Source organism: Bos mutus, chromosome 7, assembly GCF_027580195.1.
Source record: "Bos mutus isolate GX-2022 chromosome 7, NWIPB_WYAK_1.1, whole genome shotgun sequence".
NCBI lineage: Eukaryota > Metazoa > Chordata > Mammalia > Artiodactyla > Bovidae > Bos > Bos mutus.
Window position 1 is genome coordinate 55,579,020 of NC_091623.1, and position 13,400 is coordinate 55,592,419.

General features: G+C 47.8%; 1 protein-coding gene across 1 annotated transcript; it reads right to left on the reverse strand.

Moving 5' to 3' along the window:
• Positions 1-201: 201 nt before the first annotated feature.
• SPC24 (SPC24 component of NDC80 kinetochore complex) lies at positions 202-6,302 on the reverse strand. The gene is made up of 5 exons (XM_005890783.3): positions 6,115-6,302; positions 2,242-2,386; positions 1,962-2,066; positions 1,746-1,822; positions 202-423 (listed from the first exon to the last, which is right to left on the reverse strand). The coding sequence occupies exons 1-5, from the start codon at positions 6,272-6,274 to the stop codon at positions 317-319; spliced, it is 594 nt and encodes a 197-aa protein (XP_005890845.2). The 5' UTR covers positions 6,275-6,302; the 3' UTR covers positions 202-316.
• Positions 6,303-13,400: the final 7,098 nt, after the last annotated feature.

Genomic DNA, 13,400 nt, shown 5'->3' on the forward strand with positions numbered 1-13,400 from the left:
GAATCACAGATGAAGACCTGGAATCTGTTATTGGCTACCACAGTGTCGTTGGCATGCACTGTTACACATGTGAAGTTACAGCCCTGGCAAGGTTAAGTTGGTTCTCTTTGATTACCTAGTCCAGCATCCAAGGCCAAAGTCCGGAGGGTGAAATGGGTGGTGGTGGGGGGGGCGGGGAGAAAATCAGTAAAAAACAAAAACTCATTTATGTGTCAACATTTAATTTTAAGCTCATCTCACCACCAAGGCACTGACCACCCACCACGGCTGATTCCCACTGAGTGGGGCTGTGTGACACAGTCCCAGAGGCTCCAGGCTACCACTCTGTGTCCACCAGATTCCAGAGATAGTCGCTGATGAACTTCTTAGAGAGCTGGGTGCTGTCCAGGTGGATGGGCTGGGCAACGCTGGGGCCGTGGTGGACTGAGCATGGATGTAAGGAAAGCCAGCATGCACTGCCCTCTCCCTCAACCCCACGACAAAAGGATACTGCCTTGCAATTGTTATTATTAAGATACTTAGAGGGGCTTCCCTGGTGGCTCAGTGGTAAAGAATCTGCCTGCCAATGCAGGAGATACAGGTTCAATCCCTGGTCCAGGAAGATCCCACAGGCCACAGAAGAACTAAGCCTGTGCGCCACAAATACTGAAGCCCGTGCACCCTGGAGCCTGTGCTCCAAGGGAAGCCACCACAAGGAGAAGCCCACACCCTGCAATTAGAGTAGCCCCTGCGCTCCACAACTAAAGAAAAGCCCACATAGCAACAGAGACCCAACACAGCCAAAACAAAACAGATGAAGCTTTAAAAAAAGAGAGAGACTGAAACAAATTTTCATAAACAGAAAAGTAAATTCTGACAGTGTACTTTAAAAAAAACTATGGTAAAATCTATGTCATATTATACTGACCACCTTAAACATTTTCGAGTGCCCTGTTGAGTGGCATTCGGTATATCACACTGTTGTGCAACCGTCACCATTTATCCCCAGAACTCTTCATCTTGTAAAACTGAAAAGTCAAAGTGAAAGTCACTCAGTTGTGTCCGACTCTTTGCGACCCCATGGACTGTAGCCCGCCAGGCTCCTCTGTCCATGAAGTTCTGCAGGCCGGAATATTGGAGTAGGTAGTCATTCCCTTCTCCAGGGGATCTTCCCAACCCAGGAATTGAACCAGGGTGTCCTACATTGCAGGTGGATTCTTTACCAGTTGAGCTACCAGGGAAGGGCCCTGGAACACTGAAACTCTGTCTCCATTAAACACTGACTCCCCCTACCCCACTCTGATCATCCTCATCTTACTTTCTGTCCTCATGAAACTGACTCCTCTAGAGATCTCAGGCAGGTGGAACTATATGGTATCGACTTTTTGTGTCTGATTTATTTCACTCAGCATACTATACCCTGGGTTCATCCTCGGTAAACTGTGTTGGGATGTCTTCTGTTTTCCACCCTGTGGATGGACCACGTTTTGTTTCTCTGCTCATCTGCTGATAGATGCTTGGGTTGCTCCCACCTTTGGGCTCTTGTGAACAGGGCTGCTGTGAAATGGATGTACAAACACCGTTCAAGTCCCTGCTTTCGTTCCTTTGTGGGTACACCCAGGGTGAAATTGGGTCATATTCCAATTCCCAGAAGTGGAATGGTGTCATATGATCATGCTGTTCAGTGTGTGGGATCTGCCACAGTGTCTGCACCATCTAATTCTCCCCAGCAGTGCCCAGGGTTTCACTTTCCCCACAAAGGATACTGCCTTTGATCATCCCAGGCTCACACTCATAATCCCACTCGATTTTACTAATTCGGCGATAAAGTTGAGCCACGTACCTGTGCGAGAAGACAAAAAAAAAAAATAAATAGAGAAAAGAAGTCATTCCAGGGTTAACTCTAGCAAAGATCCATGGGCTACAGACACACACACACACACTCACAGGGATACGCACTCACATCACATCTATGGACCTACACAGCTGAAGGGATGGTGACTGTCGTGTCCTCATCAACTTCCTTCTCTTGTCTTTCGAGATCCGCCTCAATCTCTTTGAGCTCCTCCAGTTCTCTTGTGAGCTGAGTAAAGCAGGTAGTTAAGGATCCCTGGTTTTGGAGGCAGGGCTGCCCACACGCTCACACCTCACACCAACCCTGTCGGCCCCAAGCCACTGGCTCTAGGTGTGTTTTCCAGTGTGAACAGGTGCCTCCCAGGTGGGGCTGGGGTCCGACCATTGCACACACACAGGAAAGGATATAGGAGGTTGGCCTTCAGATGGGCGTCCTCCTCGCTGGCCCTCTGAAGCTCAGCTTCAAGCTGCCGCACCTCGACACCACCCTGGTGTGCTTGCTGCTTTGCATCCAGGAGGCGCTGGGCCACCTCCTTCTCTGCGGTGAGGATCTCTGCAGGGTGGGGTGAAGTCTCGGCCCCTCAACTCAGGCTCCCCAGTAGAACCCCGGAGCAGAGGACGGCCTCAACACCCCCATCTACGCCCACTTCCATTTGTGGCTCCCAGACCCGTCGTCCTATTTACAAATACCCACAAGAGTCCCACCTGGAATCTGACTCAGGGCATCCATTTCCCTAAGTCACACCTGAATCCATCAGGCGAAGAAACTCCAGTCCCTCTTTGTCCACCTAGTCTTAATGTATGACATCACTCTCCACCCCGTTGCCCAGACAACAAGCCCAGGACTCACTCTTTGGATGCAGTTGGCCATCCATCCTGGCAGGGCCCCTCCTTCCTCGTGCTGGTCCTTCATCCCTCCAGGACCACCCTGTCAGCCCCCCTGCTTTGCTTTGGTCGCTCCTGTTGCCAGTCTGTTCTGCTCTCTGCCTTCAGAGTGGCTGCGTCAGAGGCCGAATGCTAAGTCACTCCTCTGCTCAAAGACCTCCCAGGGCTCCCCCAGTGTCTCCAGGATAAGGACCTTCCCCTTCCTTGCTGACCTCCTTTCTCCTTGCTTTTCTCCCGACCACGTGTTTTCCCTCTGTTCTGGCTGCAAAGATGTGTCATTAATACGTGCAGACATGCCATGTTTTCTCATGTGTGTTCCTGGGCCCCCGCCTGCCTATCCTCCAGGGATGCTGCCATCGGGCACACCCATTCCCAGCCTGAGGACCTCCTGGATAATGCCCAACTCAGGCGGAATGGACACTGTCCTCTCCCTCCTGGGGCATGACTGTGCTCTTAGCCATCATCCTGGCTTATTTATTTCTTGTCTCTCTTCTTCAAGGCACAAATTGTGTCTTACAGTTGCTAAATATCAGCCAACACCTACTCAGAATAAATGTATTTGGAATGGAACATCTGAAAAGATCAAAAACACCCTAAGAAGGTTATTGTGTTCCTTCTCATTGAGTCAGAGAAACCGGCCAACCCAGGGAAGACACAGATGACAATGCTTCTCAGAGGGCCAGTGTTTGTTTACAAACTTAGATCAAGTTAATTTTTAATCAAAGCGCTACATGTCTATGGTTGTGAAAACTTAAACACACACTTGCACATGTGCACACACACACACACACACACACACACTCCTCTCTAAGCCTCTCCACCCTCTGAAGCAGCCACTTAAACTCCTCACTGTTTTCTCTGGCATCAGCCTTCATATTTCTAAATAATTTGCTTATGCTGCTATTTCTTGACCTGTGTTAGACGGTGCCTGCTGACTTCCTGTCGGAGAGCTGGGGGTCTGGCTCTCTTACGCAGCCTTCCCGCCCCTTCTCCAGGCACCGTCCGAACCACAGCCAAGTCTCCTGGCTGTTCAGTCTAAGCCGTCACTGCCTACATGCGTGCTCTGGCCACGGGTGACCAGGGAGCCCTAACCCATTCTGTACTCTCACAACGCTCTGAGGGCAGCTTAGCCCTCCTTGAGTTTGAGAGGCTATGAATGGAAGTTCAAAGAAGTGGCTTGTCCACAAACTTAGCTCCAAAGCCGGGATCTGAACTGGATTCTTTTTTTTTTGGCCACGCTGGGCAGCATGTGGGATCTTAGTTCCTCGACCAGGAATCGAACCCGAGCCCCCTGCAGTGGAAGCATGACTGCTACCAGGGAAGTCCCTGAACTGGATTCTTTGATCAAACCCCAGCACCCTAGAATGCTGACTCTTCTCTCCTTGCCCCAAATCCATCCATTCTGCTGACCCAGGCAGGTTGGGTTATGTTGATCTTCTCCCCAACCACCCATGGAAGTAGAGTTACCGGAAAGGGAGAGGAGAAAAGGAAGGAGGAGGAGGAGGAGGAAAGAGCAGAAGACCCGGCCCAGGGCATCCACCACGCTTAGTAGTTGCTGTTTTAGTTGCTAAGTCATGTCTGACTCTTATACGACCCCATGGACTGTAGCCCACTAGGCTCCTCTGTCCAAGGGATTTCCCAGGCAAGAATACTGGAGTGGTTGCCATTTCCTTCTCCAGGGGATCTTCTCGACCCAAGGATTGAACCCCAGTCTCCTGCATTGAAAGGCGGATTCCAACACGCTTAGAACCAACATCCAAACTCCTCCTGGGGGCTAGCAGGCTCTGGCTACTGCTGACCTCATTCACCTCTTTCTCCTGGGTCTCCAGGCTCATTCTCACCTCGTGACCTTGTCCCTGAGAGTCCTCTCTGCCAGGATCCCTCCTCCCCCCAGGCATCCTATGGTTAGCTCCCAGCTCATTCAAGTCTCAACCCAAACAACACCCCCTCATAAAGTGTAATTGTCAAAAGGCATTACAAATCCCTGGCACTGAAACCACAGTGGAAAACTCGATGACATTTCCTCAAAAAAAATTAAATATCAAATTATCATCTGATCCAGCATTTCCACTTCTGGGAAAATACAAAAACAGAATTGAAAGCAAGGACTCAAAGAGATTATTTTGTACCCTCCTGTTCATAGCAGCATTATTCACAATCGCCAAGAGGTGGGAGCAACCCAAGTGTCCAGTGATAAATGGATAAACAAAATATAGTGTATCCATACAATGGCATACTGGAGATGATGGTGGGGATGGTTACACAACAATGTGAATGTGCTTAATGCTGTTGAACTGGACACTTAAAAATAGTTAAAATGGTAAACCTCACGTTACGTCAACTTTACCACAATTAAAAAAAAGTCTGAAGCCTTTAAAAAAACCCCAAATACCCTGATGCTGAGAAAAGCTGCAACATGAGCAGCCCCCACCTCCACCCCGTTCAAGGGCACAGTGCTATGCAAGCATCATTTCTGTGAATTTCACTTTGAGTCATCAAAGGGGTGCTTCAGCAGCCCCCTTTCACAGATGAGGAAACTGAGGCTTGAGAGGCAAACCACTGGACTGTGACCACAGGGCTCAGGAGTTAAGGGCTGAATTCCTTAGCCCATCACCTCCTGACAAATTCATTTTTCTTGTTTATTCTCTCCCTCAACCCGGTAGAGTATCAGCAGCCCCCTCACCCCAGGGATTGTGTTTGCTCTATTCCCTGCTGTCACCCCAGGGCTGGCACTATGCCTGGGCACAGCAGGTGCTCAGTAAAACATCTGAACAACCTCAGCAGGAAGATGTGGATTATTTATTGTTACACCAAGTTATAGGAAAAAGAGGCATTGTGAGGTTAAGTAAGTCACCTCAAATCTCACAGCTGGGAAGTGGGAATGCTGGGATTCAAACCCGGTGTTTTGACACTTGAGTTTCAATTCAAACCCTGCGTACCCCAGCTCCTGCTCACTAAGCGGCAGAGCCTGCAAACTCATATTCACCACTAAACCCCCTGGCTGGCTCAGATGGTAAAGAATCCGCTTGCAATGCGGGAGGCCTGGATTCGATCCCTGGATTGGGAAGATCCCTTGGAGGAGGGTACGGCAACCCATTCCAGTATTCTTGCTTGGAGAATCCCCATGGACAGAGGAGCCTGGCGACCTGCAGTCCATGGGGGTAGCAAAAAAGAGTCGGACACTACTGAGCGACTAACACACAAACCCCCGCTGCTATCCTGAAGCCCATTTCATGAATGGGGAAACAGAGGCTCAGAGGGGACAGTGCTCACCTGCACGGGGAAATAGGTTAGGGGAAGGGGCGCCCAAAAGGGAGGAGGTTCGTGACTGGCTTGGCCACCGCTCCCATGACACGGACCCCGGCTGCCCCTCGCCCCGCCCGCCCAGGTCCTCACCTCGCAGCCACTTCTCGGCGCCGTCTTGCGTCTCCAGCAGCCGCTCCACCATCTGCTCGTGGCGCCCCAGTAGCCTCCGTTGCTGCGCCTCCGCGCGATTGGCGCCCAGCAGGCTCAGCAGCCCCTGGCTCACCTCCTCCATATCGCGGAAGGCCGCCATGACTACCTTAGAACAAATCCCGCGCAAATTTAACTGTCCCCTTAGCCCCGCCCCCATCCCGGAGAGACTCGTTTCCATTGGGTTGATCCCACGTCAGTCATCAGCGAATGAGGGCGGCTGCTTCGAGTCGGACAAGTGCGCCTGCGCCAGCTCTTCTGTCAGTCACTGGCGAAGGCCAGTCTGCGCAGGGTGGGCGTGTCTCTGCAGTCCTGCCTGATAGTCTTGCCTGATGCGCCTGTGCTGGCTGGAGAGCGGCTGCAAGAGGTTCAAACTTTCCTTCTTACCAAATTCAGTGCCTGCCGCTTCCAGGTTGGGGTTCTAGGGACTAAGCTGATAACTGCCTCACGTGGAACCGACGTTCTGTGGTGTGTGCATGGAATACTCACAATAATCATAAATAAGTAGTCTATAAGAGGCTGCATCGCAAAATGGAGTCTGCAACCAGATTTATTGGGTTTCAACCCCAGATTTGCCACTTACTGGCTGTTTTACTGGGCTTCCGTGGTGACTCAGTGGTAAAGAATCCTCCTGCTAAGGCAGGAGACCCAGGTACCACCCCTGGGTCGGGAAGATCCTGTGGAGGAGGAAATGGCAGCCTACTCCAGTATTCTTGACTGGGAAATCCCATGGACAGAGGATGCTGAGGGGACTACAGTCCAAAGGGTGGCAAAGAGTCGGACTTAGCGACTAAGCAACAGCAACAAGCTGTGTTACCCCAGGCAAATTGCTTCATCCCTCTGCTCTTCACGTTCCTCTTCAGCAAAATGAGGGTCATCATAGTGTCTGCTTTAAGAGTTGGTTTGAGAATAAATGATCCTATCTACAAAACAGTATTCTTTCCTGGAGAATCCCATGGACGGAGAAGCCTGGTGGGCTACAGTCCACGGGGTCGCAAAGAGTCGGACATGACTGAACGACTTCACCTTCACCTTCACAAAACAGAAATGGACTCACAGACATAGAAAACAGACTGGTGGTTGCCAAGGGGGAGGAGGAAGGGAAAGAGATGGACTGGGAGTTTGGGGTTAGCAGGGCTTCCGTGATGGTTCAGCAGGTGAAGAATCCACCTGCAATACAGGAGACTCAGGAGTGTGGATTAGATTCTTGGGTGGGGAAGATCCCCTGGAGAAAGAAATAGCAACCCACTCCAGTATTCTTGCCTAGAAAACCCCATGGACAGAGGAGCCTCATGGCTGCAGTCTAAAGGGTTGCAAAGAATCGGACACGACTGAAAATTAAGCACTCACTGACTCAGATGCAAACTATTACATTTAGAATGGATAAACAACAAGGTCCTACTGTATAGCACAAAGAATTACATCCAATCTCATGGAATAAATCCTAATAGGAAAAAATATTTAAAAATATTATATATATGTATGTGTAAAACTTGTCACTTTGCTGTACAGCAGAAATTAGCACAACATTGTAAATCAACTATACCTCAATAAATAAAAGAATTGGCATGAGGGTTAAATAAGGGCAGTACCCGTATTCAGTAAGTGCTATACAGGTATTATTGCTTCCCTGGTGGCTCAGTGGGTAAAGAATTGTCTTCCTGCAATGCAGGAGATGCGCATTTGATCCCCGGGTTGGGAAGATTCCCTGGAGAAGAAATGGCAACCCACTCCAGTACTCTTGCCTGGAAACCCCATGGACAGAGGAGCCTGGTGGGCTACAGTCCATGGGGTTGAAAAGAGTTGTACACGACTGAGCACACAGCATTTAAGGCCCCATATCAATCGATTCTGAGTGAACTAAAAGGGGTTACTATATAGGTGCTAAGTAAAACATACATAGCGAGCTAGTAGCTGAAGGAAATGGCAACCACTCCAGTGTTCTTGCCTGAAGAATCTCAGGGATGGAGGAGCCTGGTGGGCTGCCATCTATGCGGTCACACAGAGTTGGACACGAATGAAGTGACTTAGCAGCAGTAGGTGAGGTATCCAGCTCTTACTGAACACTGTGCTGTGCAGGGTTACAGTACAGGAAAGAAAAACTCCTCATTTTTGTGACGTGTCCCTCAAATGTGAAGACATCAGTGCAGCAGGTCATGATCAGCATTTGCTGCAGAATACAATGGTGAAAAAAATCAGTGCATTGTGTACAAAAAGCTAGGTATTGTTTTGGGGAAACTCCAAACATTTGTCTACTGGGTGTGGCAGGTAGTATTTTCCAAAAAATAGCGACAGAAATAGTTCCAGTTTTACCACTCCCTGTCAAGAAGCAGACCTATTCTTTTGAACTTCAGCAGGATTTTGTGCAACTAACAGAATGTGGCAGAAGGGACGCTGTATGACTTGAAAGCCTCGGTCAGAAACTAAGATGCATCTTTTGCCTGGTGCTAGCTTTCTCCCTCTCTCTCAGTTCCAGGATAGGCTCTCTGAGCCCATTTGCCATGTTGTGAGGAAGCCCAAGCCACATGAACTGTCTCCCAGATAAGGGCCCAGCCAAAACCAGCATCAACCACCAGACAAGTAAGGGAGTGAGCACTGAAATGATTCCAGCCCCCAGCCTTTGAGCCTTCCCAGCTGACACCAAGAGGAGCAGAGAGAGATGTTCCCAGCAAGCCCGCTCAAACCGCAGGTTTGTGAGCAAGATCCATGTTTTTGTTTAAAGCCAGTAAATTTGGAGGTAATTCGTGATGCAGTTGTAACACCTGGATCCCTGGGTCACATATGAAATTTGTGTCTTGTTGTGGGACATGTGAAAAATCATGAGGACCTCCCTGGTGGTCCAGTGGTTAAGAATCTGCCTTGCAGTGCTGGGGACACAGGTTCGATCCCTGGTCCGGGAAGATCCCACATGCCGCTGGGCAACTAAGCCCATGTGCCACAACTACTGAGCCCACACTCTGCAACTAATGAAGCCCAAACACCCTAGAGCCCATGCTTTGCAACAGAGAAGCTACCACAATGAGAAGCCCGTGTACCACAACTAGAAAGCTTATCTACAGTGTTGAAGACCCAGCACAGCCAAAAGAGAATAAATAAAAAGATATAAATTATATTTAAAAATTTTAAGGTAAGGAAACCACTGAATTAAAAAAATTTAAGGGAGTGCCAAAACTCTTTTTTTAAAATATCATTGAAAGTCACTGCTCTAGTGACAAGACCTCACAATAAGCAAATAAATGAATGAGATCATTTCAGTCTGCCAGGAAGACTTGCTTTGAGGGCAATAACACAGGGTCATAGGACAAAATCACTAGAGTTGGAGCAGGGGAGGGAAATGGCTTTAGGTTGGGGGCTCAAGGATGGATTCCCTGAGAAGGGGACATATGAATAGGAACCTGAGTGATGAAAAGGAAGCAAGACACAAGGCAAAGGAAAGAACAAGTTCAAAGGCTCCTGAGGTGTGGAAGTTTAATTTCTTTCTTTCTCTCTTAATATTTATTTATTTGGCTGCACCAGGTCTTCGTTGCGGCAGTTAGGATCTTTAGTTGCAGCATGCAAACTCTTAGATGTGGCATATGGAATCTAGTTCCCTGACCAGGGATGGAACTCGGGCCCCCTGCCTTGGAAGCTCAGAGTCTTAACCTCAGGACCACCAGGGAAGTCCCAGCCGTTTAATTTCTTTAAGGAATGGTGAGGAGGTTGTCATGGCCAGAGAGGAGTGAGCAAGAGATTTCGCGAGTCTTTATTCTGATGCACCAGGAAGCATTGGAAGATGTTACGTAGGGGAGAGCTAGGCAGGGGATTGGCTCTAGATCTTCTGGAATTGAGAGGACTTGCCAGCAAGCCTGGACATGCAGAATGAAGAGAAAGAAAGCTCCTGGGCATTTGGCCCAAATACCTATTAGGTGGTGGCCCAAATACCTATTAGGTACTTGTGACCAATATGGAGAGGAACAGACTTGGAGGTGAGGGAGTGCGTGAAAGGAAAGGTTTGGGGAAGGTCCCAGGGCCTGGAGGATGACTGTGTGGAGCTATCAAGAAAGCAGTTGCTTGGCTGTATGAGTCTGCAAAGACATCTGAGCTGTGGATAGAAATTCAGGCTGTCAGGATGCAGCCAGTGCCAGATGACAGCTCCCCTGGGGGAAGAATATGGAGTAGAGGAAGTTCAAGAACAAAAGCTCTGGGATTTCCCTGGTGGTCCAGTGGTTAAGACTCTGAGCTCCCAATGCAGGGGGCCCGGGGTTCAATCCCTGGTTAGGGATACTGGATCCCACATGCCACAGCTGGGACCCAGGGCAGTCAAATGAATTAATTAAAAAAAAAAAAAAGAGGTTCCCCATCCTTTGTCTCATAAAGTGGCTTTGCATACAAGTGATGTCACCTTTGTATTTCCTGCAGAAATGTCGGTTTCCGGGTGTGGAGCTGGGACCCCAGAGTCAATGCTTATGGCATTGCTCACCATCCTGATGGCGGAGCATTTGATGCTGAGTTTGCTTCGTTACCATCAGCTATGTGACCTTTGTTTGGTGTTAGGGGCTGACCTTCTCTGCGTTGAAAGGCAGGCACAACGCTGAGTGGAATAAAAAAGCGATAAGACCATGGATTCAGTTTCTGGCTGTGCAGATCACCTGTGACCTTGGCAAGTTCTTAACCTTTCTAAGCCATGAGCTAATGATAGCTCTCTTATCAGCTGGGAAAGGCTGTTCAAGAGATAAGCCATTCCAGGTTGCACCAGCAGAGCCTGAAAGATATAAATGCTTCTGTCAGAAAGGCCACTCACTTCATTGCCAAAAAATAAAGCAAGAACTACTTACAGCCATTATGATGGCTCCTATGAAAAATAAATCATAAAGCAGAAGCTAAAGCTTTACAACAGTGTAAAGCAATTATTATATGTGCGTGCAATGCTCAGTAAGTTGTGTCTGACTCTGCGACCTCATGGACTGTAGCCCGCCAGACTCCTCTGTGCATTGAATTTTCCAGGCAAGAATACTGGAGTGGCTTGCCATTTCCTTCTCCAGGGGACCTTCCCGACCCAGGGATCAAACCTGCATCTCCTACATTAGCAGGCGGATTCTTTACCGCCACCTGGAAGCTACTATACTTCAATAAAAATTAATTAAAATAAAACAATTTAAAAAATCAGAAAATAACAATTGTTGGTGAAGAAATGGAGGAACTGGTTGGTGGGCCAACCGCTCTGGAATAAATTATAGCTATTCCTCAAAATACTAAAAATAGAACTACCACATGATCTAGAAATTGTACTCTTAGGTATATACCCCCCGTGTTGAAAGCTGGGACTTTGTTTGTACACCCAGCACGATTTACAATAGCTCAAATGTGAAAGCAACCAAGTGTCCCTCAGTGGATAAATGGATAAATAAAATGTGGTGTATGCAAACAATGGAATTTTATTCGGTCTTTAAGTACAAACATTCTGCCACATGCTACAGCATGGATGAATGTTGAGTATATTATGCTAGGTTGGATAAGCCAGTCATAAAAAGACAAAAGCTCCCCACTTCCACTTACACGAGGTCCTTAGAGTACTTGAACTCATGGAGACAGGAGAATGGGAGTTGCTAACGGCTGGGGGTGGGGGTGATGAAGTTAATGTTTAAAGGGGACAGAGTTTCACTTTGGGAAGATGAAAAGAGTTCCAGAGATGGATGGTGGGGAGGGTTGCACAACAAAGTGAATGTACTTAATGCCATTGAACTTCACAGTTAGAAATAGTTTAGTCGGTAAATGTTTTGTTATGTATATTTTGCCGCAAAAATAAACAGACTTGTATTTTTTAAAAAGCCAAACAAGACACTGGGTTTGGGGAGTAGGGAATGAAGTCTTCAGCATGAGCTGGACAAGGTAGCAAAGATGACGAAATGATCCTGGGTGACTGCTTACGAGAAAGAATTTTTATTTTATTTGTTTTTTGGCCATGTCATGCAGCTCGTGAGATCTTAGTTCGCCAAGCAGGGATCGAACCTGAACCACAGCAGTGAAAGCACCAAATCCTAACCTCTGGACTGCCAGGAAGTTTCTGAACAATACTTTTTTTCTTTGCAATTATCTTTTTTTTTAAATTGGAATATAATCACTTTCCAATGTTGTGCTGGTTTCTGCTATAAAACAACGGGAACCAGCTGTGTGTATACATACATCCCCTCCCTCATCCCCACTCCTTGGGGTCATCACACTGAAGTGAGCTCTCTGTGCTGTACAGCAGCCTCCCACTATCTATCTTTTTTTTTTTTAATATCCAAAAGGTCTCTTCTTGGCTCACAAACCACAGACCCTTCCGAAAACTGACAAGAATCAGTGAACCCTTCCACTTAGGAATATACAACATTGCATAAAATTTCTAGGACTTCCTATAACCTCTGAAAACCACCCATTATCTCCCAGTCCAGAGGGAAAACAGAGGAAGTGAGAATCAGGAGACCAATCATCCATTATCAGCTATCCTTGGGGAAGAGAGGGAGAGAGGTCCCAGGACTGGAGAGAGGAGGGGCTGAGGAGACTGCCCTTCCTGTCCTGGTAACCCGAGGATGTTCACTTTTCAAACCGCCATGGAGCTGTACACTTTTTTATTTTTGGTGCATGGAGGGTCTTAGTTCCCTAACCACGGATCAAACCCATGTCCCCTGCATTGGGAGCACGAAGTCTTAACCACTGGACTGCCAGGGAAGCCCCCAGCTTTTGTACATGACTCATACACAAAAGGTATAATGCTGCCTCAATAAAAAAAATAAAACAGGAAAACAAAGTATTTTAATACTCAGCCTGTTAGGAAAACGTTTGGCAGGAGATTCTCCAAGTATTGACAATGGTGCATATTTCTACCAAATGGGACCATGGCACCCTCCCCTAGGCCAGATGTTTCCATTATTGTTTAAAGTTTGCCTTTTACAATCACTGTAAATTATTTTGTCATGAAGAAAAAAAAAAAAATCAGGAAACTTTTTTTTTTTCCTGAGGTGCCCACAGTTGGTTTGTTTAGAACTTTCTAAACAAACTCTGACTGTGTTCTGTATCTCTGCAGCCCAGTCTGGTAGTCACCAGCTCTGTGCAGCTACTGACTATGAATTCATTACAACTGATTTGCATTTAAATGGAAATTGCCACAGCTGGCTAGTGACTACATTATGGGATAGTGTCGGTGTAGGGCGGAGCATGAGGGCGTTTATTTTAATAGTCTCGGCACTTTTCTGTAGTGTTGAACGTTG

Excerpts from the sequence above, each read along its gene's own strand:
- SPC24 (XM_005890783.3), bottom strand. The coding sequence starts at position 6,274 with ATGGCGGCCTTCCGCGATATGGAGGAGGTGAGCCAGGGGCTGCTGAGC. Across the intron at positions 2,067-2,241 it reads CATCTGAAGGCCAACCTCCT|TCAGCTCACAAGAGAACTGG; the intron begins ATATCCTTTCCT and ends TACCTGCTTTAC. Across the intron at positions 424-1,745 it reads GCCTGGGATGATCAAAGGCA|TCCACCACGGCCCCAGCGTT; the intron begins GTATCCTTTGTG and ends ATCCATGCTCAG.